Here is a 25,137-nt window from a genome sequence, read left to right as displayed (position 1 = left end):
TAAAGACTCGGACTGGACGCTCTTTCAGATCTATTTCGCTATCCACCTACCTCCATCACCTCAGATTAGAAAAATAAAAGTACTGAGGCGAGCCTTTGGAGGAGAAAATGACGACTGGGATTTAACCCCAGGGCTACTGTGAGCCGCGATGCAGAGCAAAGACGCAAACTCCAGGGAGGGCTAGCCTCCTGGGTTCCACTGGGTTAAACGAAAATTGATATGATTTGCTTTTTAACACCCTAAGGAAGAAGGGGAGACCAGAGGAGGAGGGCAGGATTTGTGTGTGCGCCGAGTGCATGTGTGTCTGGGGAGGGGGAGGAGGCGCCAAGGTGCAGCCTGCGCGCGGCTCTGCGCCTCGGTGGGGCTGCGTGCGTGTGTCCCTGTCCGCGCTGCTGAAACCGGCACTTCGAGGGATCGGCGTCACATGACTCCGCCTGCCACTCGCTAGCGCGCAGATCGTCAGTCCCTCAGTTTGTCCGGCGCCGGGGGAGGGTCGAGCTGCATCTCCCCGGCCCCGGGGCTCTGCGGAGAGAAGGGCTTCCAACGGGGAATGCTACATCTGGATTCAAGAAGCCGCGGCTCGGCGCCAGGTCCCGGAGTATAGATATTTGGGGGGAGGGGAAGCGAGAGGGAGCCAGCCAGCGCCAGAGAGAGGCAGCGCGCGGCGCGCACGGACGGGGGGCTGCCGGGTGCCGCGCGGAGAAGATGTAAGCTCGTGGGGTCTCGCTGGCCTCCGAGCACCATGCAGAAGGGGATCCGGCTGAACGATGGCCACGTCGCGTCCCTGGGACTGCTGGCGCGCAAGGACGGCACGCGCAAAGGCTACCTGAGCAAGCGGAGTTCGGACAACACAAAATGGCAAACCAAGTGGTTCGCCCTACTGCAGAACCTGCTCTTCTACTTCGAGAGCGACTCGAGCTCGCGGCCCTCGGGGCTCTACCTTTTGGAGGGCTGCGTCTGCGACCGCGCGCCCTCCCCCAAGCCTGCGCTCTCGGCCAAGGAGCCGCTGGAGAAACAGGTGAGGCGAGCGCGGCGTCTTGACCTCCTCACGTCCCGACCACGGTCCTCGGGGCTCAAGGCCTGCGGCTGCCGGATGGCGCCAGAACTTTGGCCCCTCTACTCTCAGCTCCTGGGCGCTCTCGGCGCCCTCAGCAAGTGGGGGGCTTTCTCCTAGTCGTGCAGTGACCCTGCGGCGGGCAGAGGGGGTAGGGACTGCGGACGGGGAGTAGGTGTGGGCTGAGGCTGCCCTTTGCCCAGCTAGCCCTGTAGGAGGCAGGGACAAAGGGGCCGAGACACTGAGATGCGGAGGGAAATGGGACACGAAGGACCAGACAGAGACAAGACCCAGGTCCTGATCAAAATGGTGCACCCTACCCCCATCTCCTCTGGCAAGCCCTTATATTCCAAATCGACCGCTCCAGAGCAGGAAGGGGTCATTGCCCACACTTAGGCATGGGGAGGGCAAGGCAGAGGCGTCTGAACCTGCCCGCCACGAAGGGCAAAGAGCAGCCCGTGCTAACTGCGCCGAGTTGGGGGGCTACAGGGCCACAGGGGTCTGTTGGGTACCCTCCAAAACTGGTGGGCCCCAGCCGGCCCCCGCCGGAACCACAAACCCAGTAGATCCAAGAACCGCTGTGATGCGACCGCAGGGGCTAGGGCCAGCGCTGCCGCGGAGGCAAGCGGGGCAAGTGGGTGATCCTCTCCTTCCCCGCCCCCTGCGCCGCCACCGCCGCAGTCGCCGCTACGGCGCTGCGCCCTCATTTCCTGAACTGAGAGGCTAAAGGGCCAGGCCTGGGGCTGCCGGGGGCCTGTTCCAAGTAGGGGTGAGCCTTTGGCGTGGAGGAAAGATGGGCACCCTCAGCCGAGGGAACACCCAGACAGCAATAGAGAGCAATCTTTAAGCTTGACGAGCTTTCCAAAGGCATCTAGTCCGGCCCCCTGCCTCGGGGAAGGTAAAGCAGTGATAGTGAATCCTAAAATGTCACTGCTGGCAGGGAGCTGGCATCCATGGGGCCCAACCAGCTGTTTATCGCCTAGCTGGGGACACTGAGGGCCAAAGAGAGAAATTCACTTGTCCAACGTCCTATCAGGAGTTGAGGCCACCCCAAGGTTCTGAGAAGACAACCAAGATCTCGAAAACCTCTGATGCATGCAGACGGTGGCGACTGAATTGGTTGAAATAAAAGCATTTCTTGAAGTCTCCCTTCTAATTGTTAGGACAGAAATTTGAGCTCAGTCTCTTTAACACATCTCTCTCTTCCTTGCCCTCAGCCCATGGCTGTTGGGAGATGGTTTCTGGGAACTGGGAAGTGTGGACAGGAATTTTTGAAGGTGGGTTTCTGGGAATGACAAGCCTCAAGGCAGACAGGAGTATAGCAAGGGGCAGGCAGCTCCTTAAACATAAAGCCCAAACAGAGCCTTGAGGACTTCACCTCGGAGAGCCAGATGCAGGCCAGGCTTGAGACTCTGCTCCCAGCCCTTGATAACTTGCCCTGCTCCAGCCAAAGTCCACCTACCTACCAATGGCCTGCAGCCTCAGCTCCAGACAGAGCTCCTTCCTTCCCTCAGCTCTCACATCAGAGCCCAAAGCTGAGCTTCTGGGCAGGTAAGGTGGGAGGGGTGGAAGAAACCACGGTTGAGGTGGACTCACAGTTTCTGTTCTCAGCCCTGTGGACATGAAGACAGAAAAGCCTGAGACTGAATCTCAGCTCCATGACTTCCTGGCTGTGTGACTTCAATTAACTCACTAAACTTCTCTGCACCTGGGTTTTGAACCTACAAAATGTAGATAATAATACTGATCTTTCTGGCATTTTGAGAACACGAAATTAAATAACATATATGAAATTATGCTTGCAGTACATTTTAGTTGGATCTAGAGAAATCTTAGTTGAATCTGAATTATAAACACCCAGACAAGGTTATTTTGATCACTGGGCATTAAAGCTGAGCGGAACCTCAGAGATTGTACAGGCCTCCTTCCCATTATACAGACTGAGAAACTGAGGACCCCCAAAGGGAAGGGGCTTCCGATACCACAGAGTAAGTCAGTGGCATAATCAGACCTAGAATTTACCCAGTGTCTAAGAAAATGTCCCTGAAAATGTGATCCTACATTGATTCCAAATCAGACCTCTTGGCTGAGGTATTGAATCATGCTAGCAGTGGGTCATAGGAGGGACAGAAGGGCAAAATCAACTGGGGACAGGCACATACATCTCAGAACCATTACCACAGAACACCACCAGTCAGAGGTCCTCAAGTGTGTTCATGAGGGAACAAGATGGGCTGAGAATAGCAATGGCCTGCTGCTGCTAGGCTCAGGCAGACGTGCTTCCTCTCTTACTTTACATATGTGTTTCCTTTGACTCTAGAGCAAGTCAAAAACCAGATCCTGCTCCTTTGGACTGTACTTGTTTACAAACATTCACAGCTGTTTCTTTTCTAAATCTGTGAGTAAAATGGATAGCACAAGTGTCTGCTCCACACTTCTCTTAGACCCAGGGGTGAGAGGCCCAGGGCCATGCCAGCCTGTAACCAGGTTTGGGCCTACAGGATGACTTAACTCGCAGCCTGCCAGGCATGTGACAGGGTGCCTGGGTTGAGGGCCTCTTAAGAAGCTGCTATCTTACTGGACTAGCTAGTATCTGGCAAAGACTTTCACCATATGTCATTTTTACTCAGGTCCAAGCAAAAAGCTTCCTCCTTAAAAGGCCAGGGATGGTTTCTGAAGGAATAGAAACCAAGTCTTGGCTGGGAACCCCCCAGTACCTGGGGTAAGTTTGGACTTAACACACAGTAGATGCACAGGAAATGCTCACTGAGCTGGACTTGCTGGCATGTCATATGTTCATTCCATATTTTATACCATGAAGATAACTGGGTGCTGGACCCTGCCCTGTCCTCAGCCTCAGCCTCAGCCTCTGATTGTCACAGACCCTGAGCCCCTGGAGACTATAGACACAGATCAGGGTGAGCACCTCACTCTGTCCAGACACTCTGAGAGTGGGATGTGCAGGTCTCTGCCAGCCTCAGCCCTGAGCCCCAGGCCCAAGCCAACATAATGCAGTCTCTTCTGGCCACATCCAGACTAGTCTGACTGCATCTAACACAGCCTAGTGCCCAGGAGCTCTTGCCCAAGGCCTCATGAGGCCCAATGAGCACAGCCATGCTCCCCATGTCCCTGGAAGCCTGGGCCCTGGTTGCTCAGTCCTGGTCTACTCTCCTTCAAGTCCTGAAGGCCACACACCAAAGGTCAGAGTGTCATTGACTTAGAGCTTGGACTCTGCTTCCTTCGAGGTAGCCCTTAGTGCTGCATACCCTGATTTAACATGTCACTTCACACTGGCTCTTCCTAGTCCTATGCCAAGCTCCCTGAAAGAAAGCTTCCAGCCCCAGCTTCTCAGTACAGAACCCAACCAAAGCAACTCCAATACTCCTTTCACTCCTCCCAGCCAGGAGGGCTCTTCCTGACTCACATATGACAGAAAAGAAGCAGACAAATCTCTACAGCCAGACCCTCAGAAGCTGATGTGGGTGGACACTCCAGAGGCACTAGTACCTGCTCCCCACACCTTTGAGGCTCTTCCCTGGAGACAAGAGGAACCCCACTCCTGGTCCTCATTTGCAAGACACATGACTGGTTGGTCTGGCAGATTCATGTTGACAAGAGTCCTGAGGCAATGCGTGTGCCCATTTTATAGATGAGGAAGCAAATAATCTCATCAGCAGCCACCCAACAAGGCAGGGGCAGAAGCGAGACTCTGGCTTTGTTGCTGTGAGGCTCTGCTTGTCACCATCACACACACCCTCCTGGGGTGTAGCACATTTGGCCTCTCAGCTGATCATAAAAACACAAGCATGAAGGTAGGAGAACACACTTGTCCTAACCACAGCACCCCTTAGACACAGAACCCTGGGACACTGGCATACATGTTGTGCCAACAACTCAGACTGTGGAATGATTGCTTATGCTTACAGACAGCCCAGCAAGGCTGCCTCACAGTTCCAGACCAGATCTAACCCCACAGGCACGAGGCCCCAGGTTAGCCATCTGAGGTCCTCACGTGCCCACCCCTTCCCCTAAATATTCCTAGAGTTGAGACGAGGTTGAAGGGAGCTTGGTAATTATACCAAGGGAGATATCTGCTCCTTGCCCCTAAGCTCAATGACAATGGGATGATGGTTAGAAACAGATTGTATGTACACAATACTAAACTAAAATTTCGTATCATTTATTCATGCAGCAAACACTGGACCCCCAGTGCGGGGACTATGAAAGACCCTGCACATACAAAGAGGGGTAAAACCTAATGTTTGTCTTCAAAGCGCTCACAGCTGAGGGGCGCACTCTCCTTGAGATTCCCTCCCACAGAAGTACTGGGGATTCTCCCCCCCTAGGCCCTCTGCTCCCAACAGTCTGGTCCTCTCCCCTGCCCTGCCTCAGTTCAGGAGCCCATGGTTTCCTCCCTGATTTACTGAATAGCCTAATTCTGATCCCCAATCGCCTCTCTCCACCATGCAAGTAACCAGAGTGATTTTTATAGTGCAACCAGATTGTGGAACTGAAAGCATCAGTGGTTCTTGTTGCCTTCAGAAGAAAAGTCAAATTTCTGACCATGACCTGGAGGACCCAATGAGATAACAGCCTCTGCTGCACCTTTAGGCCCAGCATCCTCCTTCCTCCTTCTCCTCCTTCCTCACCCTGCTCAGGCCAAACCTTCCCACTCCTGCAGGGGCCTCCTCTTCCTTATCTGGAGGCTGTCGCCATTCCTTTCCCTCTGCCTGCAATGGTCTCCCACCTACCACACACTTCCAGTGGCCAGCTCCTTCTTGTCCTACAGGTTTTAGCCTAAAAGTCACCTCTTGTGACTTATTACAGTCTGTGATCATTTATATGTAAGAGAAACAGGTGGAGAATTGGCAGGACCTGTGTCCCATTGGGTGGAGTAGAAGACAGGGTAAAACCTGATGTCCTATCTACAATTCTGCTTCAGGCCAATGAGCAGATGCCCACCACCTTCCTCTCTGAAGGGTCAGGGATGGTTGCTAAAGGAATAGAAACCAGGTCTTAGCTGGGAATCCCCCACTGGCTGGGGCAGGCTCAGGAACCAAGCACACAGTGGATGCATAGGAAATGTTCACTGAGCTGGACTTGTTGGCATATTGCATGTTAATTCCATATTTTGTACTCTGGGGATGACCACCAGAGAGGGGAGAGTCAGAAGAGGAGGAGGCTGGGGAGCAGTGGGAGATGCTGAGTTCCATCTCCAGGAGGTCAAGTTTGAGATGCCTGCGGGCAAAAAAGGGCTTTAGTCTCTCTCCAGATGTGGTGAGGACACTGATTAGGGGATGCACGAAGCCCCGTGAGGAGGAAAGTGGGTGGTGTGTGCTGCAGGTGTGACTGAAGGAAGGGCATGTGCAGATGCTGGGCAGGTGGCTTCCCTGTCGCCCAGAGCCCTGGGAATGGAGTGATGTGGCTGCCAGGTGCACAGCAGGGGACGTGTGGGCTGGCTGAGGATAGTGCCAGCTGGACAGAGCCTCGAATGGCCCCCATGTCTCAGACACTCTCACAATCTGGCCTTTGCTTACTCTTCTCCAAGAGCCCCCAGCCTGCAGTGGGAAGATGAATTTAGTGGCTTCTCCATACTTGGATTTTAGCTTCTCAGCACTACTAGGCCGGTGCTGTCACCTTCCCCCTTCACAGAGGGAGGCAGAGTCCCAAGGATTTCCCAAAGCACAACACAAGCAAGGTTGTATTTCTTCTCCCTTCCCTCTCATCAGTCACTGTGGACAAGCCGTTCACCACCCCCATCTGTGGTTTCCTTTGCCTCATTTGGAGGAACCCTGGGACCACACCCCACGTCAATCAGAGCAGTCCCATTGTTAACTGTCTTACATATTCAGCTTCCACTTAAGATTTCATCTTTATTAAGGCTTTGAAAAGCTTGACCTTCACCACACGTTATTACTAAATGCCCTTCAGCTCTGACATGCTATGAATGCAGATTTACAGTATATAATCTTATATACTGTAGTAGCAGAGTGTTTCAAACTGCTAGCCTGAAAATTCTAAATAACAACAAACACCATTCATGAAGCACTTACTGCTACCCGGCACCAGAGTGCATGTTTTACATACAGTCCTCCTTTGTTATTCCACTAGCCTTGAGAGTATCACTGTTTACCCATTTTTGAGATGATAATACTGAGGCTCAGAGACTCTAAGTGACTTGTTCAAAGTCATGCAGCAAGCGCCTGGAAAAGGTGACCTGTGAGAACGAGCCTGCCTAACTCTAAAACCTGAGCTCTTCTGTCACAAACACAGCATAAAGACTTTGGCAAGGGGACTGTTATTTCTTTCTATCCTCTGCCAAGATGCATAGAGGGAAAAAAAAGAGAATTAACTGTGAATAAAAATAAGTCACAGTTGCACTGGTGACTTATGTGAAGGTGGCTTTTGTTTCTGCCTGACTGGGAACCTTGGGACTCTGGACCCCACAAGCACAGAGAGGAAGGAAGCCCACCAGGCAGGTGTCTCCGCCCCTCAGTCCAGTTTCCCTGGAATCCTGGGGACCGTGGAGCCAGTGCCCACAAGCACACAGTGCCCACGAGCACACAGCCAAGAACAGAACTCAGCTCCCTGCTGTTTATGCAGGAGCAGGCCCAGAACACTGCCAACGCCCCAGCACTTCCGTGAGGGCGACTGTCGTGCAGAGAGCAGCTGGAAGGCACGGACGCCCCCACTCCCTGTCCTCCACTCAGAGAGGAGCATGTGGCCCCTCCAATGCACAGCCTATACATACAGCCTCCAGCCTCCTTTACTGAGGAGTTACTCTGCCTCGGATGATGAGGCAGTGTTGGGGACTTCCAGCCACTTGGCTCCAGACCCCACTTTGCCACCTCCGAGCTTGAGAAGGGCTTCAAGTCTTCTGAGTCTCAGTTTCCCCATCTCTGTGTTAGACTGCATGCTGTTGGGGACGTCCTACCACAGCACAAAAGGTGTGATCAGTAGATTACAGCCTCTGTGGCTGCAGCATCCATCCCTGTGACAAGGCTGTCCTTCACTGAGGCAGTGACTCAGGTCACCTAGGTCTCCGGCAGGGAGAAAGCAAGTCAACGCTGATCTCTGGCCCCAGATATAAAGACAGGACAGAAGTGTTAGCTCAAAGAACCTGTGAGTTCTTCAAGAGGCTGAGCAAGCGTGCCCCCACTCAAGGACAGGTGACTTCTGCAGGAGCTTCCTCCGTCCCTGGTAGCCAGACCATCACTCGGCCCTGTCAGTTTTACCTCCTGAATTTCTCTCGGATCCAATGTGTCCCTCTCCTCTCCACTACTCGGGTCCACACTGCAGTCATCCCTCCTCAGGACTCATGCAATGGCCTCCTAACAGGTGAGCCCGTCAGGGCAGCCTGGGTTATGCTGCAGTGACAGCAAACTCCTAAATCTCCATTAACAAAATGATGGTTTATCTCTTACCTATGCTCTGTGTCCTGTACGGTTTGGCAGGAGGCTGCTACTACCTTGGGGACCCAGGCTGGGAGAGCCTTTGTCCTGATACTGGCTTCCACAGTCACCTCTGCTGAGGGGAGGGGATGTGACAGACTTCTGCATGGCTTTTAAATCTTCCATCCAGAAGGGATCGGCTCTAAGCACAAGTCACTGGATGAGACGAGTCACTTGGCTTCATCTCAATGGGGACTGGGAAGTGTAGATGTCCCACGTGCCTGGAAATCCTGGGAGAACCGCACTAGTGGTATCTACTGTCCCCCCACATGCACTGTGCTCCCCAATCCATTCGCCTCATGCAGCCAGGATGATCTTTCCCAAATGCAAATCTGATCCTCACATGCACAGACTAGCTGAAGAGGGGGTGAGGCAGCCCCTCCAGTGGGTCTGACGAGGACGAGGACGATCGGACGCATGGAGTGTGAGAGGCAAACTGCTCACACCAGAGGGGCAGGACTCTTACCAGACCTCCCTCCTCTCATTAAGCTCAGTGTCTCTCATCCTTGACCAAAGTGTCACAGAAACATTTGGGCCGCTGGGCTTCCCTGGAATTAACAAAGGAGAGGATTTTAAAGGCCAAAGTGTCATTCTGAAACTGTTAACACTTCACCGATAGCCTTGCTCAACAGAGACTCGCCAGCATCTCTGAGGAGCCAGGCCCAAAAGACATGGGAGGACGGCACAAAAGATAAGAGCTTGCTGGAGGGGTTCTCCATCCAGCGAGGGACAGCTAGGAAACAGACAATGACATTGGGGTGTGATGACCGCTGGCACACAGGAAAGGACAGAGGGGTTGGGGACTATGGGGTCCAGTGAGGACACTCCCCCAGCCTATCAGAAAGGGTATCAGGAAGGCTCCACCAGGAGAAGAACATGTCAGTCAGGTTTCAGGGGACACTAAAGCCATCTTGAAAGCCTGTGTGCCAAGTCTCAGAGCTCCAGCCTTCCCCAGGCCCAGTGGGGAGGCAGCAGTGGGCTCTGAGTAAGAGAGGAAGCTTAGTCTGTGCACAGAGTTCACTGCAGGGCAAGAGTGAGCAGGAGAAAACCCCTCCTGGCTGCAGAGGCCAGTTACAAAGAGGCTGCAGAGCTAAATGGAAGCAAAGGCCTGAATTGGGAGAATCCCGTGAGCACTAAAGGCCCCCCTGCTCCCTCCTCAGCCTGGGGCCCGTCTGCAGAGCCTGCACTGCAGTGCTGGGCAGTTAAAGCATCCCAGCTCCAACTGCCTGCAACTACACCGCCCTGCCTTCTGGGGCCTCCACATCCTGAGTTTGGGGCAGCAGTTTGCATCACAGGAAAACCCCAGTGTTTTCTCTGCAGCTTATTCTATTTTCTCTTTAGAGACAGGGTCTCTTTCTGCCACCCCGTCCAGCGTTCAGGGGCACAATTGCAGCTCACTGCAGCCTCTAACTCCAGGGCTCAAGCAATCCTCCTGCCTCACCCTCCTGAGTAGCTGGGACTACAGACACATACCACTATGTCCAGCTAATTTTTTTGTCTTAATTTTTTGTAGAGACCAAAATAGAGCCTCACTATGTTGCTCAGGCCGGTCTCGAACTCCTGGTCTCAAGTGATTCTCCAGCCTCAGCCTCCCAAAGTGCTGGCATTACAGGCATAAGCCACCCCACCCAGGCTGTATCCACATCTTCTAATCCAGCCACCGAATCAGATAAAAACACCTTTTCAGATTACAAAGTCATTTCATTCAACCACCGCAGTAACCCTGCAGTTCCTGTGGCTCTGTATAAAAAGCATGATCCACTTTTGGCAGGTGGAGCTAAGCTAGAAGGAGGTCAGTCTCAACAAACACACCAAACAGCCTTGCTGCTAAATGTCAGGGTGAGATTGCATTGGGCCTCCCAGGTCTAGATCAGTAAGGTCAGAGGACACTTACTGATAAATTAGGCAGTTTGCAGTTTCGAGACTAGATTTCACTAATCTAGCAGGGTTAATGCAACTTCTTTCTCCTGAAAAATGAGATACTTTCCAAAAGATATTTCCTAGTTGAACTTTCATTTTCTTTAAATTAAAAGGTCCAAACTCAGATCTTAAAATAAAAGCCTTTCAAAACTAGTTTTAGAAGAGCAAATGAATGAATGAATGAATGAATGAATGTTTAGTAACTTTAGCTGGTATTCCAAAAATCCATGTAGAAAATCAAAGAAACCTGACTGAGACAAACTTTTCCTGTCAGACTGTATGGATAAAATATAATTAATTTTGTGTAGATGCCTCTTGGCCTCTTAGCAAAATATTTAATAGTGGGGAAAACCTGGTCACATATAGTGTTCTTAGCTTGCCAAGATTCCCCATGCCCTGAGCCTGCTGCAGCCCTCCCCCGCTCTTTCCTCCCTCAATGGGTCTTCCCTGACCTCTTGCTGCACTGGTGACCACTCTTATTCCCTTCACCTCTGGTTAGATCTGTAAGCAGCAAGGAACTAGGCAGGGAGGGGGAGAGGAAACAGGTGAGAGGAGGCAACTAATTACATCTGAGAGTTTCCTGGTAGCCCAGGCAAAAAGAGAAACAGGCTGCTATGGGACACCCATTGCCTCATGGAAAGACACAGACCACTTCCTCAGGCAAGAGCATTTGTGTCCCAGAAGCTTGCACATGGGGAGACAGCAGGGAAATAATGATGATCTCAAAGACAGAGTCATTGCCAGTATAGAAGCCTGGCTCTATCAGTAGCTCTGCTGGTGCTCAAGGCAGGCTGAGCATACTCAGTGAAGACCACACTCCAGGAGACTGGAATGGTGGGGTCCAAGGGAGGCGTGTCCTGATGACCAGACAGCCCAGGGTGCAGGCTGGAGAAACCTGGAGAAGGGAGAATGGGTGGTTAGTTGGGCCCTCACTAATATCCAGGTCTCCTCGAATAGCCATTGCATTTGTTTATTTTAAACTTTAAATTCACTAATACATCTAGAATTGGTAATACATTTCCGGGGCTCAACATTCAAAGGCACAAAAAAGTATACAGTGACAATGCTCCTTCAGTGACCCCGTTCACTTCTCCAGAGGTTATTATGACCAGTTTCTTACATTCTCTTAGAGAGATTATATGTGCAAACATATGTCTGTATATGCACATGTGTGGATAATCGGTATACAAACTGTAACACACTGTAAACATAACCTACATCTTGTTTTTTTCACTATATTATGGGGATAATCCTTTTTGGATTTATTGACCATCTTTCCCTTTTTTTCAGTTCCATAATATTCCATGGTGTAGATGTGCTATTATTTTTTAGCCAGTCCCCTCTTAAGAGACATCTGGATAATTTATGAGGCCTGACAGTTAAGTTCGTGAACTCATCCTAGTAAAAGTGCTACATATCGGTGCTGAATGTCACCCTGGTCACCTTTGAAGGACTTCCCTTGGGAAGCTGTGCACTGATGCCAGCACCTAGTCCACCCTTCAAAGCAATTTTGGAACTCTTTTTCTGGAATGGCCATCAGAGCTGTCATCATATAACCCTTGATGTCCTCAAATGCCATCAAAACATCTTCCTTTCAATACTATTTCCTTTATCTTTGGGTAAAAAAAAAGTCCTTAGGGGCCAGATAAGGTGAGTAGGGAAAGTGTTCCAATACAGTTATTTGTCTACTGATTAAAAACTCCCTCATATACAGCACCACATGAACTGGTGCATTGTCATGATGCAAGAGCCACGAGTTGTTGGTGAAAAATTCAGGTTGTTTTTGTCTAACTTTTTCACACAGCCTTTTCACACTTCCAGATAGCAAACTTGGTTAACTTGGTTTGTCCAGTTGGTACATATTCATACTAACTAATCCCTTTGTTATTGAAAAAATTAGCAGCATCATTTTGACTCTTGATTTGGACTGAAGAAACTATTTTGGTCATGGAGAATTATCTGGATTCCATTGTGCACTTGGACACTTTGCTTCAGGATTGTATTGGTACACCCATGTTTCACTTCCAGTGATGGCTCCAAGCATCATCCAAAAGGTTTTGGCAGACTTCAGCTTCCCTTTGCTTTGGTTCATCAGTGAGCTCCTTTGGGACCATTTTTGCGCACACCTTTCTCATGCCGAGATTTTTCAATTAAGATTTTCCTGTTTTCCTATCAATATTTACTTGGTCTATTATGCTTCTCACATTCAGCCAATGACTTTGACACATAATTTGCAGAATTTTTGCAATATTTTTGCCAGTTCTGCTCATTGCTGGCCACCCTGACCTCTCTTTATCAGTGATGATTTCTCACCCCTCAGAAAAATGTTTCTCTCCCTTCAGAAATCCATTCGTACACTGCTATTTTCTTCATGGCATTATCCCCATAAACTTGGAGTAACATGTCCCTGATTTCACTTCCACTCTTGCCAAGTTTAGCAAGAAATGTAATGTGGCTCCGCACCCATAACACAGTGGTTATGTCGCCGGCCACATACACTAAGGGTGGTGGGTTCAAACCCAGCCCAGGCCAGCTAAACAACTGCAACAAAAAAATAGCTGGGCATTGTGGGGGCGCCTGTAGTCCCAGGTATTTGGGAGGCTGAGGCAAGAGAATTGCTTAAACCCAAGAGTTTGAGGTTGCTGTGAGCTGTGCCACCACGGTACTCTACCCAGGGTGACATATTGAGACTTTGTCTCAAAAAAGAAAGAAGAAAAGAAAAAGAAATGTAGTGTTTGTTTATTGCTCTAATTTAAGCTCTGACATGCTCAGAAGGGCACACAAAAACACACAATAACAATAATGAACGCCACTCAGCAAGACATGGCCACGTATCTACATGAGCACAGCCGTGGGACACTGACATACCATGGTTAGGAAATCTTACCAAGCTGTACAGTGCTGCCAACAGAAGCACACAGTGGCAAGTTCTTGAACATAATTCTCAGGCCTCATAAAGTCTTTTTTTTTTTTCTATTACAAACAGAGCTGCAGTTAATAACTACCTTTGTGCGTCAGCCATTTCCAGCCAGGTCTTTGATGGAAGCTGAAGGCCAGGCTCGTTCAGACCAGTTTATGCTTTCATTCAGCAGGTGTCAGAGAAGTGGCTGTTGAGAAGGGGAGAGACAGTCTGGCTGTGGTATCATGACAGACTGGAAGATGTCCATGCAGGCCCAGTTGAGTGTGAAAGCCACTAGGACCTGTGTCTTCTGTGGCCATGGCTCTCAGGACCTGGATTCTGTGGGCAGCAGCTTGGAGAGGGCAGCAGGCTCCAGTCACAGACAAGCTCAAGGCTAATTCTGAGAGGGGCTTTCACAAGGCTTCTGAGCTCTGATGTTGCAGTCACTTCCCAGGTCTCCTCCCACTACATCTCCACTTCCAGGGATACCAGGCTAGGAGGACAGGCCAGCAGTTGGTGTGGTGGCAGGCCTTTTTCCTGGGCTAGGTGCAAACCAAAGTGACGAGTAACTCAGGCCCCACAGGAGACCAGGGATCTGGAGAGGGGCCTGAGACAGGCACTCGGCAAGGAGAAAAAACAGAGATTGTATTGCAGTCACGAGGGCCCTCTAAGGGTCAGACTTGAGAACTTGACTCAGGATGGGCAGGAAGGAGTCAGTTGAAGCTGGGAAGAGGGTCATGAAGTGTGAAATGGGGGCATTGTGAGTAGGCAGCTAAAGGGGTCCTTTTTTGGATTAGTGTGGAAGCCGATTATCATGAATTAGCTACTGGAATGGGGAGTAGTCCCCATTTGGGAAAGCTCCCACTGTGTCCCCTGGCACAAGGGTGGTTTGGATGGAGCTAGGAGGCACTAGTGGTAATGACATGCACTGCATTGCGGAAGCCAGAGAAAGGCCAGAAGACGCTCTTCAAGTGGCCTGCAAGGGCCAGGGACCAGAATAGCTTCCTTAGGATCGTAATAGTGGGAGGTGGAAAGGGGAGCTGAGGACATGGGGATGCCCCCAAATTGAGGGAGGAAGGAAAGAGATGAGCTTGAACTCTGGGCCAGGGCATGCGCACGCACACACACACACATACATACACACATCAGGCTCCCACTAGCATAGCTTTCTCTGCACAAAGCCATTGGGCAGGATCTGGCAGAGGCACGAAGCCAGGTGGGACCCCAGCTCCAAAGGTCAACTTGAGGGGAAGGAGCCAAGACCCAGTAGGGAAGAGGCTGGCCCTGCCTAACCAGGGCAGCAGAGTAAGACTTAGTAAGGAGTGGGGGTGCCCGAGAGTGACCACATCCCTCCCCAGCCCCTTGGAGAAGGCAGTGAGCAGAGGCCAGACAGCCAGAATTCCCCAAAGGCTGAGTGAACTGTGGGGGGTAGGAGGGACACAGGGGCAGGTAGACCACAGGGAGCTCTGTAATGGCCCAGGTAGGTGACAAGGAAGCCTGAAACCAGGAATGGTAGTGAGGCTGGGGAAGGTGCAGATTCCAGGGATACTAAGGAAATCCAGACAGAAACTGGTGGCCAGTTGTACAGAGAGAATAAGAAAGAAATAGAAACTGAAGATGACAGAAAGGAGACCGCAAAGCTAATTGATGATAATCCATTGATCTTGGCACAGCCACAGCAACCCTCAGGCCCGAGGCTGGGTCCTGTGTGCTCTGGCGTATGTGTGTGCATATGAACACATGTGTGCTTTCCAGGGATCTGCCACTGGTAGGCTGATCAGACCCATCATGTGACCTTGCAAATGAGTCAAGTGGTTTAAAAACCATTCTCAAGCCTTTTCAGGAACCAGGAGCTTTCACACACGTATCATCTGTCAAAATAACCTTGTGAGGTAGGTGGCACTGCCCCCCTTTTGTGAAAGAGGAAACTGTCCATAGAAGGGAAGTGGTATGTTAAAGACTCCAAGGCTAGTTCGTATAAACAAACCTACTGTGATGCCAGTTGTATATAGCGTATAATACTTGATAATAAAAGACTATTTTACTAGTTAAAAAAAAAAAAAGGACTCCAAGGCTAAATGATGAAGGACAAATTTGAGCCCCAGGCTGACACCCCCAAGTGATAGCAGGTGCCACAACCTAGAGACCCCAATACAGACTCCTTGGAACACCAGCATTATAGAATTATAGATCTTCCCAAAATACAAAAACAAGAGGGTTCCATGGGGAAATAAATTCCAGAAAAGGTTCCTTCGCTGCAGGACTGCTCAGCACCCTCTGGCTCTCCCCGCAGAGCAGCAGATGGCTCTCACAGAAAGCAGGACCCCTCACCCTCCCGGCCAGCTCCACTGCCAATGCCTAAGCGGCAAGTTCAGCGCTGCTCACTTGGTGGATTTGCTATTAAGCAATTAATTAATAAGCTCAGCTCTTGGGCACTGGTGACAAATGTATTCAGTCACCCATTCAGTAAGCAAGGGCTCTGCGTGACCCAGCCAAGTCTCCAGGGATAGTCAGGGGTCCTTTCTTTAAAAGGAAAGGAGCCCACACAGAGCACCTTGAGCAAAACAGGAGGGGGGCGTGGGGGAGGGGACAATCTTGGAATAACAATGGTGTTAGCTCATGGACTCCAGGGAGAAAAGAAGTGCACAGGTCTCCATGGCGGGGACAACCTCTCTGCCAGGCCTTGCCCCTCCCCTCTGGTCCCATGGCATCCCGTCTGCACTGCCTCTGAGCCCCTTCTGCTTCCTTTTTGGTCTCTGTACTTAGAGTTCAGCACGCACAGCTCAGTGGTCTGGTCTTTCCGTGTCCCTGTCCCACATTCCCAGGAGCCCCCAGATGGATAACTCCTGCCTGGGACAGGCGTCTACTGTCACTCCAGGCAGCTGCATCCAGGACAGTGGGTCTGGGAAAGGGCACACAGGGCGGGGGACAAAGCCAGTTTCCAGGGTTGACGTTTGGGCCTCCCTTGGGCGTTCCCAGTGCTGAGTGCAAGAGAATCAGCTGGGGGCTTTCCACAGGCCAGCGCCACAGCTCCAACCCTGCTTTAGTGGCGGTGAGGGGGCCATGTGGGAGTACCGCTTTAAGTTCCCAGATACTGTTGACATGTAACCTGGACTGAGACTCTGGACTGCAGCAGGACAATCAGAGTGTCATTGCCATATGGTTGAGAACGGTTTTCACAGGGCAGCATGGGGCTGTGTGGCAGTGACTGATTAGGAGGGGCGCCCAGGCCTTTCTGAAAGCACAGGCATGGCTGGTTGTGTTGTCACTGAGAGCCATAGGTGCTCTGGCTTATGGTGGGGGCTGAGGAAACACTGGCTGAACTCGTGAATGAAGGATCATGCAGGTGAGGTAAAAGGTGTGGAAACTTTATTTTCCACAGCTGACACCACTTATGTAGAGTTGGCCAAGGCAGAGGTCATTGCTGGCTCTGTCTGCCAGTAAGAAAACTTGGTGCTGGGAGTGATGAAGGGGCTGCCCAGAGTCCCACAGTCTGAGCAGCATGGCCAGGCCCAGGCCCAAACCCAGGCCCAGGTGGGACACTTCCACCTGCTCCATCCATCTGTGGAGCAGCCAACTGTCCTTGGGACTATCCTGGTTTTAACACTGAACATGTCATGCCCTGCAAACCCAGGATGGCTGATCAGCCTACCGGCAGCAGGTGGCCAGCATCTGTGCTTTCTGCAGAGCCTGCAGAGGAGAGTCAAGAGAAGCGAGAGGTAAGGGGGAGGCCAAGCCCCCCACCGACCCCACCCCCAATTCCAGAGGCTCAGGTCCTCCTCAGCTGACCCCAGTAATGGAAGTTTGTTTTGATGCTGGCACCAAGAACTTCAGAGAAACAAAGGCTCATGCTGAGACAGGAAGGCGCTAGGTCCAGTCCCACACTGACATTGGGCAGCAGGAGCCTTCTGCAGCCAGGTCGGCTAAAGGGAAGAAGACTGGGCATGGTGGGGCCAGGCATAAGCCCGACCCTGGGACCCTCCAGCCCAGCTGAGGCCACAGGCATGGTTCCAGAACATTCCCTCCAGCCAAGATAAGGACCCAAATGCAACTCTGGTGCTCACACAGCCCCTGAGAAGCCTCTGGTGGCCCAGGCTGGGTCCCTGCACCTGCTGAGGCCTGCGAGGTAGCCCAGGCTCTGCTACTGATTTTGATCCTCAGAGTTTCCAGATCCATCTTAGGACTCCTGGTGGAGCCCAAATCAGCTTATCCTCTCTTCAGTTTTAGGGAAGCCTCAGATCCACCCCAGGTCTCTGTGGAGGCCCAGGTGGGGTTCCGGGCCCATGTCTGCGGCTCTGCCAGAGCTCTAGGAACAGTTTGCCAAGTCAGGTGCAGCCCACTGGTGCCTTCCATGCCTTCCCGGCTACATTTCAAGGGAGTCCCTGAATGGAGCTCTGCTTTGCTCACAGCAGCAGTCAGGCCACAGGAGGGCTCTGTGAGCCCCGGATGCAGGATGAGGCTCCCGTGTGGCTCTGAGTTGGCCTATGCAGGCTAGTGAGGGCCATGATAAGGGTCTTTCCACACAGCCACAGCATATTCCGGGTGTGTTGCTGGGCCTGGGCCTCCTACCCAGATAAAGCTACATGGGGTGCTAGTATTGTCCTCAACAACCAGGTGAGCATCCCAGCAGGGCTGAGACTTCCCTGCAGCCCTGTGCCGAGCCTGCTGTGCTTGTGCCTCTAGAGCATGATAAGGCACCACATCAGGCAGTATGTGGGGGCCCCCTGGGGGTTCTGCTTCAGAAGTCTTGGTGGGACCTGAGGATCTGCATTTTTAATAGGCATCCCAGGGGATTTGGAGGGGACAGCTGGAATGCCACTGCAGGAGAAATGCACTATTCTGTTCAGCTCCCTCCCAGGTAGCACTCAGGACTGAGCCTGGTCCCGGGAGGCAGGGTCACCCACCAAGACTGGAGATGGTTTTATCATAGGTAGTAATGGTTTGTCCTAAGGAATGTTTCCCACACTGGCGCTGCAGCAGAGCCACCTGGAGAGCTTGTCAGACAACACAGGGGATCTGGGCCGGAGCCCACAAACCCTCATCCCTAACTAGCACTAAGGGAGGGACCTGGGTGCCAGTGCCCCACTGGTTTTAAGGATTGCCGCAGCAGTAAGGGTGGCATCCTGGAAGGATGAGAGCCACGTTGCAGTGACACACTTAGAAATGTAACTGGGGAGACTCAGAACCCTCAGCTACCCTAGGATGAGCCAGTCTTGTGCCCACTTCACCCTACCGCCTGTAGCCAGGGCTGGGGTTGTCGCCTCCAGCATCCTGCCGTGAGTGTGGCCCAGCCCACACATCTGCTAGTGCAGCCCTGGGTGCTCTGCTGTCTCTGTTGCCTGCTGTGCACATCTCCTGCTTGTTTGTGGCCCTTCTTGTCTGCTCATGACCCTGACTCTTATGGCTTCTGGTCTCCTGACAGCCTCTGATGATACTGCCAACTGGCTACCTGTCCCCACATTTCCCATGGCAAACTCCCAGCCTCACTAATGACCATTGTCCCTGGTGGGGTAGTTTGGGGAGGCCAGACCAGTCTAGAGATTGGCCCCCCACATTAGGCACCAGTCTTTCCTAACCTGGCTTTAGTTCCCCAAAGGGGCCAGTCGCCCTTGAAGGAAGCTGTGAGTTTATCAGTGTGATCCCCTGGCCAGGATGCTGGCAACCTGTTGAGGGGCTAGGGTGATACTGGATCGGTTCCAGCAACTCCAGTTGGGCCTGTGAAGATTCAATATTGAATCTTGGATTCCTGGTGGAGGCCCAGGTTGGTTCCTGAGTTTATCCTATATCCTGATCACAAGGGGTGTGAGAGTCCTGATCCCAACCAGGGCCCCAAGGGACTCACTATGGCTCTGTGTACATCAGAGAGTTCTAGGGTGTCCCTCAGGCTGTCCAGAGAATAAGCTGCTGTTCCACAGAGCAATGTTCTGTACTATATGTTCAATTAAATTAAAAAGTTCTACATAGCAAGGGAAACAATAATCAATAGAGTGAATTGACAGCTTACAGAGTGGGAGAAAATATTTCCAAACTGTACGTAGAAATGTACAGGGGAATCACACTGATAAAGCCACAGCTTCTTTCAAGGGCGACTGGCCCCTTTGGGGAATTAGAGCCAGCCTGAAGTCCTGTGGTCATATAGTTGTGGCAGGTGTGGCCCATGTCCTGTCCTCTCCCAGGTCACACCGAGGCCCAGGTGTTATTCCGAGTGAGTCCTTCAGACTCTCAGAAGCTTCAAGGTAGCTCAGCTTGGTCTCAGCATTTCTGGGGATGCCCGAGTTGTGGTCCCCAGGTCATCACAGCAGCATAGCAGCCCCCACTCTGAGTTTGCTTTCCAGCTCTGGAGGGCCCATCTCTGGCCTCTACCCAGCCTTTCTTGGGAAGCCCAAGGCTGGTTCAGCTTTTGGGGTGCCTCGGGTCAATCCAAGCTCTGTTCTGGCACCAGCTGGGTTTGTGAAACTGTATCAAGAGCTCCGGTGCTGTCCAGGGTCACTATTCTCCCCTGAGAAAAATTGATATTAAGATTATTGTTTATCATGATCCTCCTGGAATACCTTAACTGTTCCAGACCATCATCCCATGAGGTCTCCAGGCAATTGCCAGCAATGTAACACTTCAGTTCTCTACGGCAACCTCAGAGCTCCAGTAAGCTGGGCTGGCCCCACCACAGCTTTGGAACCTGGGGCCTGGAACCAAAGCAGGCCAGTGGCTCCTCCTTCTCCCTCTCGCTAAGCTCATGCCACATTCACAGACTACTGCACCAATAGCAATAAAGCCTGTCCCAAAACATCCCAGAACCAGCTGGAGAGGATCGTAGTAAAAGGGTAGCAAGCATTAGACCTGGAGGACACATATTCAGGCCTCTGGGGTGGGGGAAGGAGGAGGCCTCAATGAGGGGGCTGCCTCTGCAGCTCATGCAGGCCAGGTGACAACACCTGCCATGTGGAAAGAAGCTCCAAGAAGTGGGAAGGCGAGACCTGGGGTAGAGAGGAGAAAGGCAGGAACAGAGACACCAAGAGAGGAGGAAAACAGGGTGAGGAGCACACAAAGAGAAATGGAAAGAGACAGAGAAATGGAAAGTACAAGGAAGGGGAGATGATGCCTTTTCAGGCTCAAAGAGCCAAGAGGCTGACTCTTTCTAGAACTTTGGCCCATCCAAGCCAAAGGCAGCCCTGCTCCCAGTGATGGGAGCCTTGCTCTGGGTCCTGAGAGCCACAACGGAAGCCTCATAGCCTCAGGCTCTAAGAAGTCCAGGCCAGCACCTCTCTGCCTTGCACCTGCAGCCTAGCCTGAGGGTACCGAAGTGGTGACCAACAGAGGACGAGGGGGCGTTCTGAGCACCTTGCTCTGGAGCAACCACCAATCACCTGCAATACAGGCATTCAGACCCTCAACAACTCTGCAACACTCTCTTTGATGTTGTCTCAAACCTTGCCCCACATTTCTCAATGCATCAGGGCCTGGTCAATAAACATAGCCTTACCCCAAACACACAGCAGAACATACAACCAGGAAATCACCTGCGTGTGTGTTACACTAGGCTTAGCTGTCCTGTCCAACCAAGCCTGCGAGTAGAATGATGTTATAAAGGTATTAATCAAATTAGTCAAATTAAAAGCTGCTGTCGGGCACCAGCATGATCTCATTTGAGCCCTGCAGCCTTGTAAGGAAGGCACACTTCTTTTGCCCATCTTGTAGACAGATGAAGGAGCTGAGGTGAGAGCATTAAGCAACTTGTGCAAAGCTGCACAGCTAGCACAGAGCAACAACAACAGCATCTCCCAGATGACAACAGTGCCATCTACGTCTTTCATTTGTTGTCATCTAAAATATGTGGGAATGTGAACTGCCACTTATTAATGAACCTCTGATTATTAAGGCCCTTATTTAATCTCAAAAGGAAACCAAATTTCTCCAAGTTGAGTCCCCTTTTCTTTTTAACCCTGTACAGGAATTAAGTCTAAACTAATACATCTCTCTCCCTTTTTCCTTTATTATGCTCTGTCCCAGCCAGAAGGAGCTGCCAGGGCGGGGGGGGAGGACTGGGTGGAATGTGGGCTCCTTATCTGGAATTAGGCTGTGAAGCCAGACTCCTCCAACCCTGGGACTTCTGTGTGTTCTCCTTCTCCAGTGTCCCATTATATCAACAGGACACATAAGCATATCACAGACACAGCCTCACATCTATGGACATTAGGAAACAATCAAAACCAGAACCAGATGTGACCTCAGCAGAATGTTACCACCTAAGCATTTCCCAAGCAGGTGCCTGAGGCATTACTCTCAGGCTACCCTGCCAGCCCTGGACCACAGGGACACCCTATGACAGGGTGGCACAGAGTACCAACAACAGCATTTCCCAGATAACACAATGACACCTACACCTTTCATTTGTCACCTAAAACATGACAGAGACCCACTTGCCCCAAGCCACACTCTGGGTCACCTGCAGAGCTGATGCCAGCTCAGACTCCCTTTCCACTGCTCCTCCTTCTCTAGCCAGAAGCTACTTGCCCCTGTTACCCCTCAGTGAGCCCTCATCCCACCCCAGGCTTCTGCCCCCTTGTGAAGCAGGGCCTTGCCACCTACCTCCATGGTGGACAGGTTCCCATAGGAACACACAAACAGTGCCCACATGGGGACAGGCAGCACATAGCTGGGCCTCTCCAGATCATAGTGGCCTCCCTTCTCCACAGCACTGGTGGTTTTTAGGCTTTCCAGCACGTAGGTTTGGGGATCTGACAGTTTCAATGGGTCTCTTTATTGTAGCATCTCCCAGCAGCCTGGAGCGCCCTTTCTCCCTGGTGCCCTCTCTTTTAGTCTTTCCCAGTAGAATGTGCTCTGTCCCTGTGTCTCTGTGTCCAGGTGTGCTTCTCCCCCACACCCCCATCTATCTCCTCATCTCTCTCTGTCTCTCCCCATCTCTACCAGTTCCTACACAGAGCAAAGTCTCATTCATTCTTCTGCCCAAAGTCAGAATTTGTAATGACTTGGAATTGCTGGATAGAAGTTTACTTTGCCTTTGTGAACACTTTCCACTAGTCATTTGGGCAATATGGTTGCATAAACCCAATGTCGGGGGATGCTTTATAAGCACAAAGGGACAGACTGCACACAAGTCATTTGAGGCACTTAGGTTCCAGCCTCCTGGGGCAGCAAATGTCCCCCTTAGGCAAGAGCAGCCCCTGGTTGTGGCTTCAGTTATACCTTTTCCAGTCAGGTGGCCATGGATAAGCCTCTGTATCTTACCTACTCCCCCTTCTTCCACTATCTGGGGATAATATACTTAACTCCTACGGTGCTTGTATCTCTAGCCAGGTTATATGTCCTTAGAACCTAGCACCAAGCCTGGGACCCAGGAGACCCTCCGGTTTCCCCTTCACCCTCAGGCCCTAAAGAAAAAGGGAGAGAGATGTGTTAGTTTAAACTTCATTCCTGTACAGGGTTTAAAAGAAAAAGAGACTTTATTTGGAAGAATTTTATTTCCTTTTGAGATTAAAGAATGGCCTTAATAATCAGAGGTTCATTAATAAGTGGCAGTTCATATTCCCATGTGTTTTTGGGGGGGGAGGGTGTACGCTGTGCTGATTTTATATACCATTTGGAATGTTTACATCAAACTGGTTAACATAGCGTTTTAGATGACAACAAATGAAGATTTCCCCTTCCCCTTCACCTGAGCCCCTGTGATGGTCTGGGTTGCGGCCTCTCTGGACCAGGGCCTGGCTCATTTCCCAGAGCTCACCAAGGCATCTGCAGCCTGGCTAAGCCTCTGGTTCATGCCTGCCCTAAGGGCTCCAATGCCCACTGCTCTACCAGCTGGCCGCTTACCCTGGAATTCCAGCCTGCTAGTCACTCAGAGTCTAGGGAGACTCTTCAGGGAGGACAGCAGATGCAGGGCGCTTGTTAGAAGCCTGGAGCTGTAGCCCAGGAGCAAGGTAGGGCCTCGCCTAAAACAGTGACAACCAGACTATAGCAGGGTACAGATAGGCAGTAACTCATGGGGGTGTCAGGAAGGGAGGGGAGGAAGCCTTCAGGCAGCCTGCTGCATGCTTTCTGCAGTTCCTGGTCTGAGGCTAGAGAGCTGAGTGTTATCACCTGAGGCCAGAGGGTTCTGATAGCTGAGTTAGGCCTGGAGGGTCTTCCTGGTTTGCAGCAGGGGTGAGACTACAGGGGGATTGCAGGACACAGGATTGCTTCTCCACTGGGCAGGGCTGGGTGGGAAGAAAGTTCTGTTAGGGGCAGAGTGAGGGGCCTCAGCCAAGCCCATCAGCTCTGAGGGCCAGGCTTGGGGCCCTGACCCACCTCACCCCACCCCACCCCAGGGTGAGCAGCCCAGCGGGAAGGGAGACCACTCCAGCTCTGACCCTACAAACAAGCTCTAAGGGGACCCAGCAACCCCACTGTGGCTGTGTATAGCTGAGAGTGTCTTGCTTCTAAGTCAGGGTGCTGAGTCTCACCTACCATCAGGTTTCCCAGTATGAGGACCTTGCCCTTTCCATCTCTGCATCCCAGTGCCAAGCCCAGGGCCTGATGGACAGTGGGTGCCCTGGAAAGGTGTGTTCTCCTGACTCATCAGCTTTCCAGCTGTGTGGCCTTCGGCAAATGGCTTAACGTCTCTGAGCTTTAGGTTCATGGGCTGCAAAACAGATTATGCCTGTTCTACTCTATGAATATGGGAATAAATGAGATGGTGGAAATGAGCATTTGTGTGTTTGTCACCTCTAGAGAGATGGGGATGGGCAAGGTGGCTGCCCTCAGCTCTGTTGGTGACCTGCTTCCTCCTCTGGGGGGAAGGGTGCCCACTGCAGCTTCCCGACAGTTATTTGAGGCTGTAGCTGACATTTCATTCCATAGCCCCAGTTATCTGTTTCCTAGGAAACAGGCAAGATGTTGCCTCTGAGCGACTCTCTCTCTCACCCTCCATATACATGCTTACACACAACACACACAACATACACACACACACCCTGGCTGCCACCTAGACTGACAATTAGCAGAAATATAGTACCTGTCAGCAGGAGCTAAAATTAACTTACACACCTTGCACCTATGTCCCTCCTTATGGCCTTGTGGACACCCTTTCTGGCACAATGCCACAGTGGAGCTGGCCCATGGAGCAGACTATGAATGGCAGGCCTGCGGGCCCTTCTCTGCACCCATCCTCTGCCATTCTCCCTGCAATTTCATCAAGGCCCAAGCTGGGCCCCTGCACTTTGCCCATCTACCCTCTGTCTGATAGGTCCCTCCCCATCCTGAGGCTGGTCCCTCAGAACCCCCAACCTGCGTGTCCATGCCTCACCCACCCCCTGGCCCTCTCAGACCTATTCCACTAATGTTCCACCTCACCCTGAGGTCCCTCACCATCCTAATTAAAACCAGAAACCTTAGCACTATCCTGACTGACCTCTCCTCCCACTCTCTCTCTTCTCAGCTCCACCCCCAGGCCCCTGCCCACCACCTGCATCCCTGTCCTCTACTCTGGCCATGCTGTACAGCCCCCTTCTGTCCCAGACATGCTGGACATCTAATTCTGGACATCCATCTGCCCCCGCACTCCTCCATCCAGCTGAAATAGAACCAGGACCAATGCCTCTGGGAGTGCCCTGACTTCCCTGGGCTAAATCAGTGGGTGGCTCCCTCTGGGGCCCCACGGCCCTTTGTTCTTACCTTCATTACAGGAGTGATCCCAAGTTAATTGTAGCAAACACTTAAACATAGTGCCTACCAGGTCCCAGGTGTCAGTTCTAAGAGGTTCACGGTATTTAATGCATATAACAATATTTCAGATGGGCATCTACTGCCTGGCTCCTCTG

The 25,137-nt window shown here is 51.7% G+C and overlaps 1 protein-coding gene across 1 annotated transcript in view; it reads left to right on the top strand.

Annotated features, from left to right (window-relative positions):
* Positions 1 to 742: 742 nt before the first annotated feature.
* Positions 743 to 25,137, top strand: part of RASGRF1 (Ras protein specific guanine nucleotide releasing factor 1) — a 114,977-nt gene continuing 90,582 nt past the window's right edge. Inside the window, exon 1 of the mRNA XM_003784570.2 lies at positions 743 to 1,018. Within this exon, the coding sequence (XP_003784618.1) occupies positions 743 to 1,018 (276 nt within the window). The remainder of the gene's footprint in view (positions 1,019 to 25,137) is intronic.

The sequence above is a fragment of the Otolemur garnettii genome, unplaced genomic scaffold, assembly GCF_000181295.1.
Source record: "Otolemur garnettii isolate 467f Iridium unplaced genomic scaffold, OtoGar3 scaffold00011, whole genome shotgun sequence".
In the NCBI taxonomy this organism is placed as follows: domain Eukaryota; kingdom Metazoa; phylum Chordata; class Mammalia; order Primates; family Galagidae; genus Otolemur; species Otolemur garnettii.
This window is presented reverse-complemented; position numbering and strand designations above follow the sequence as displayed.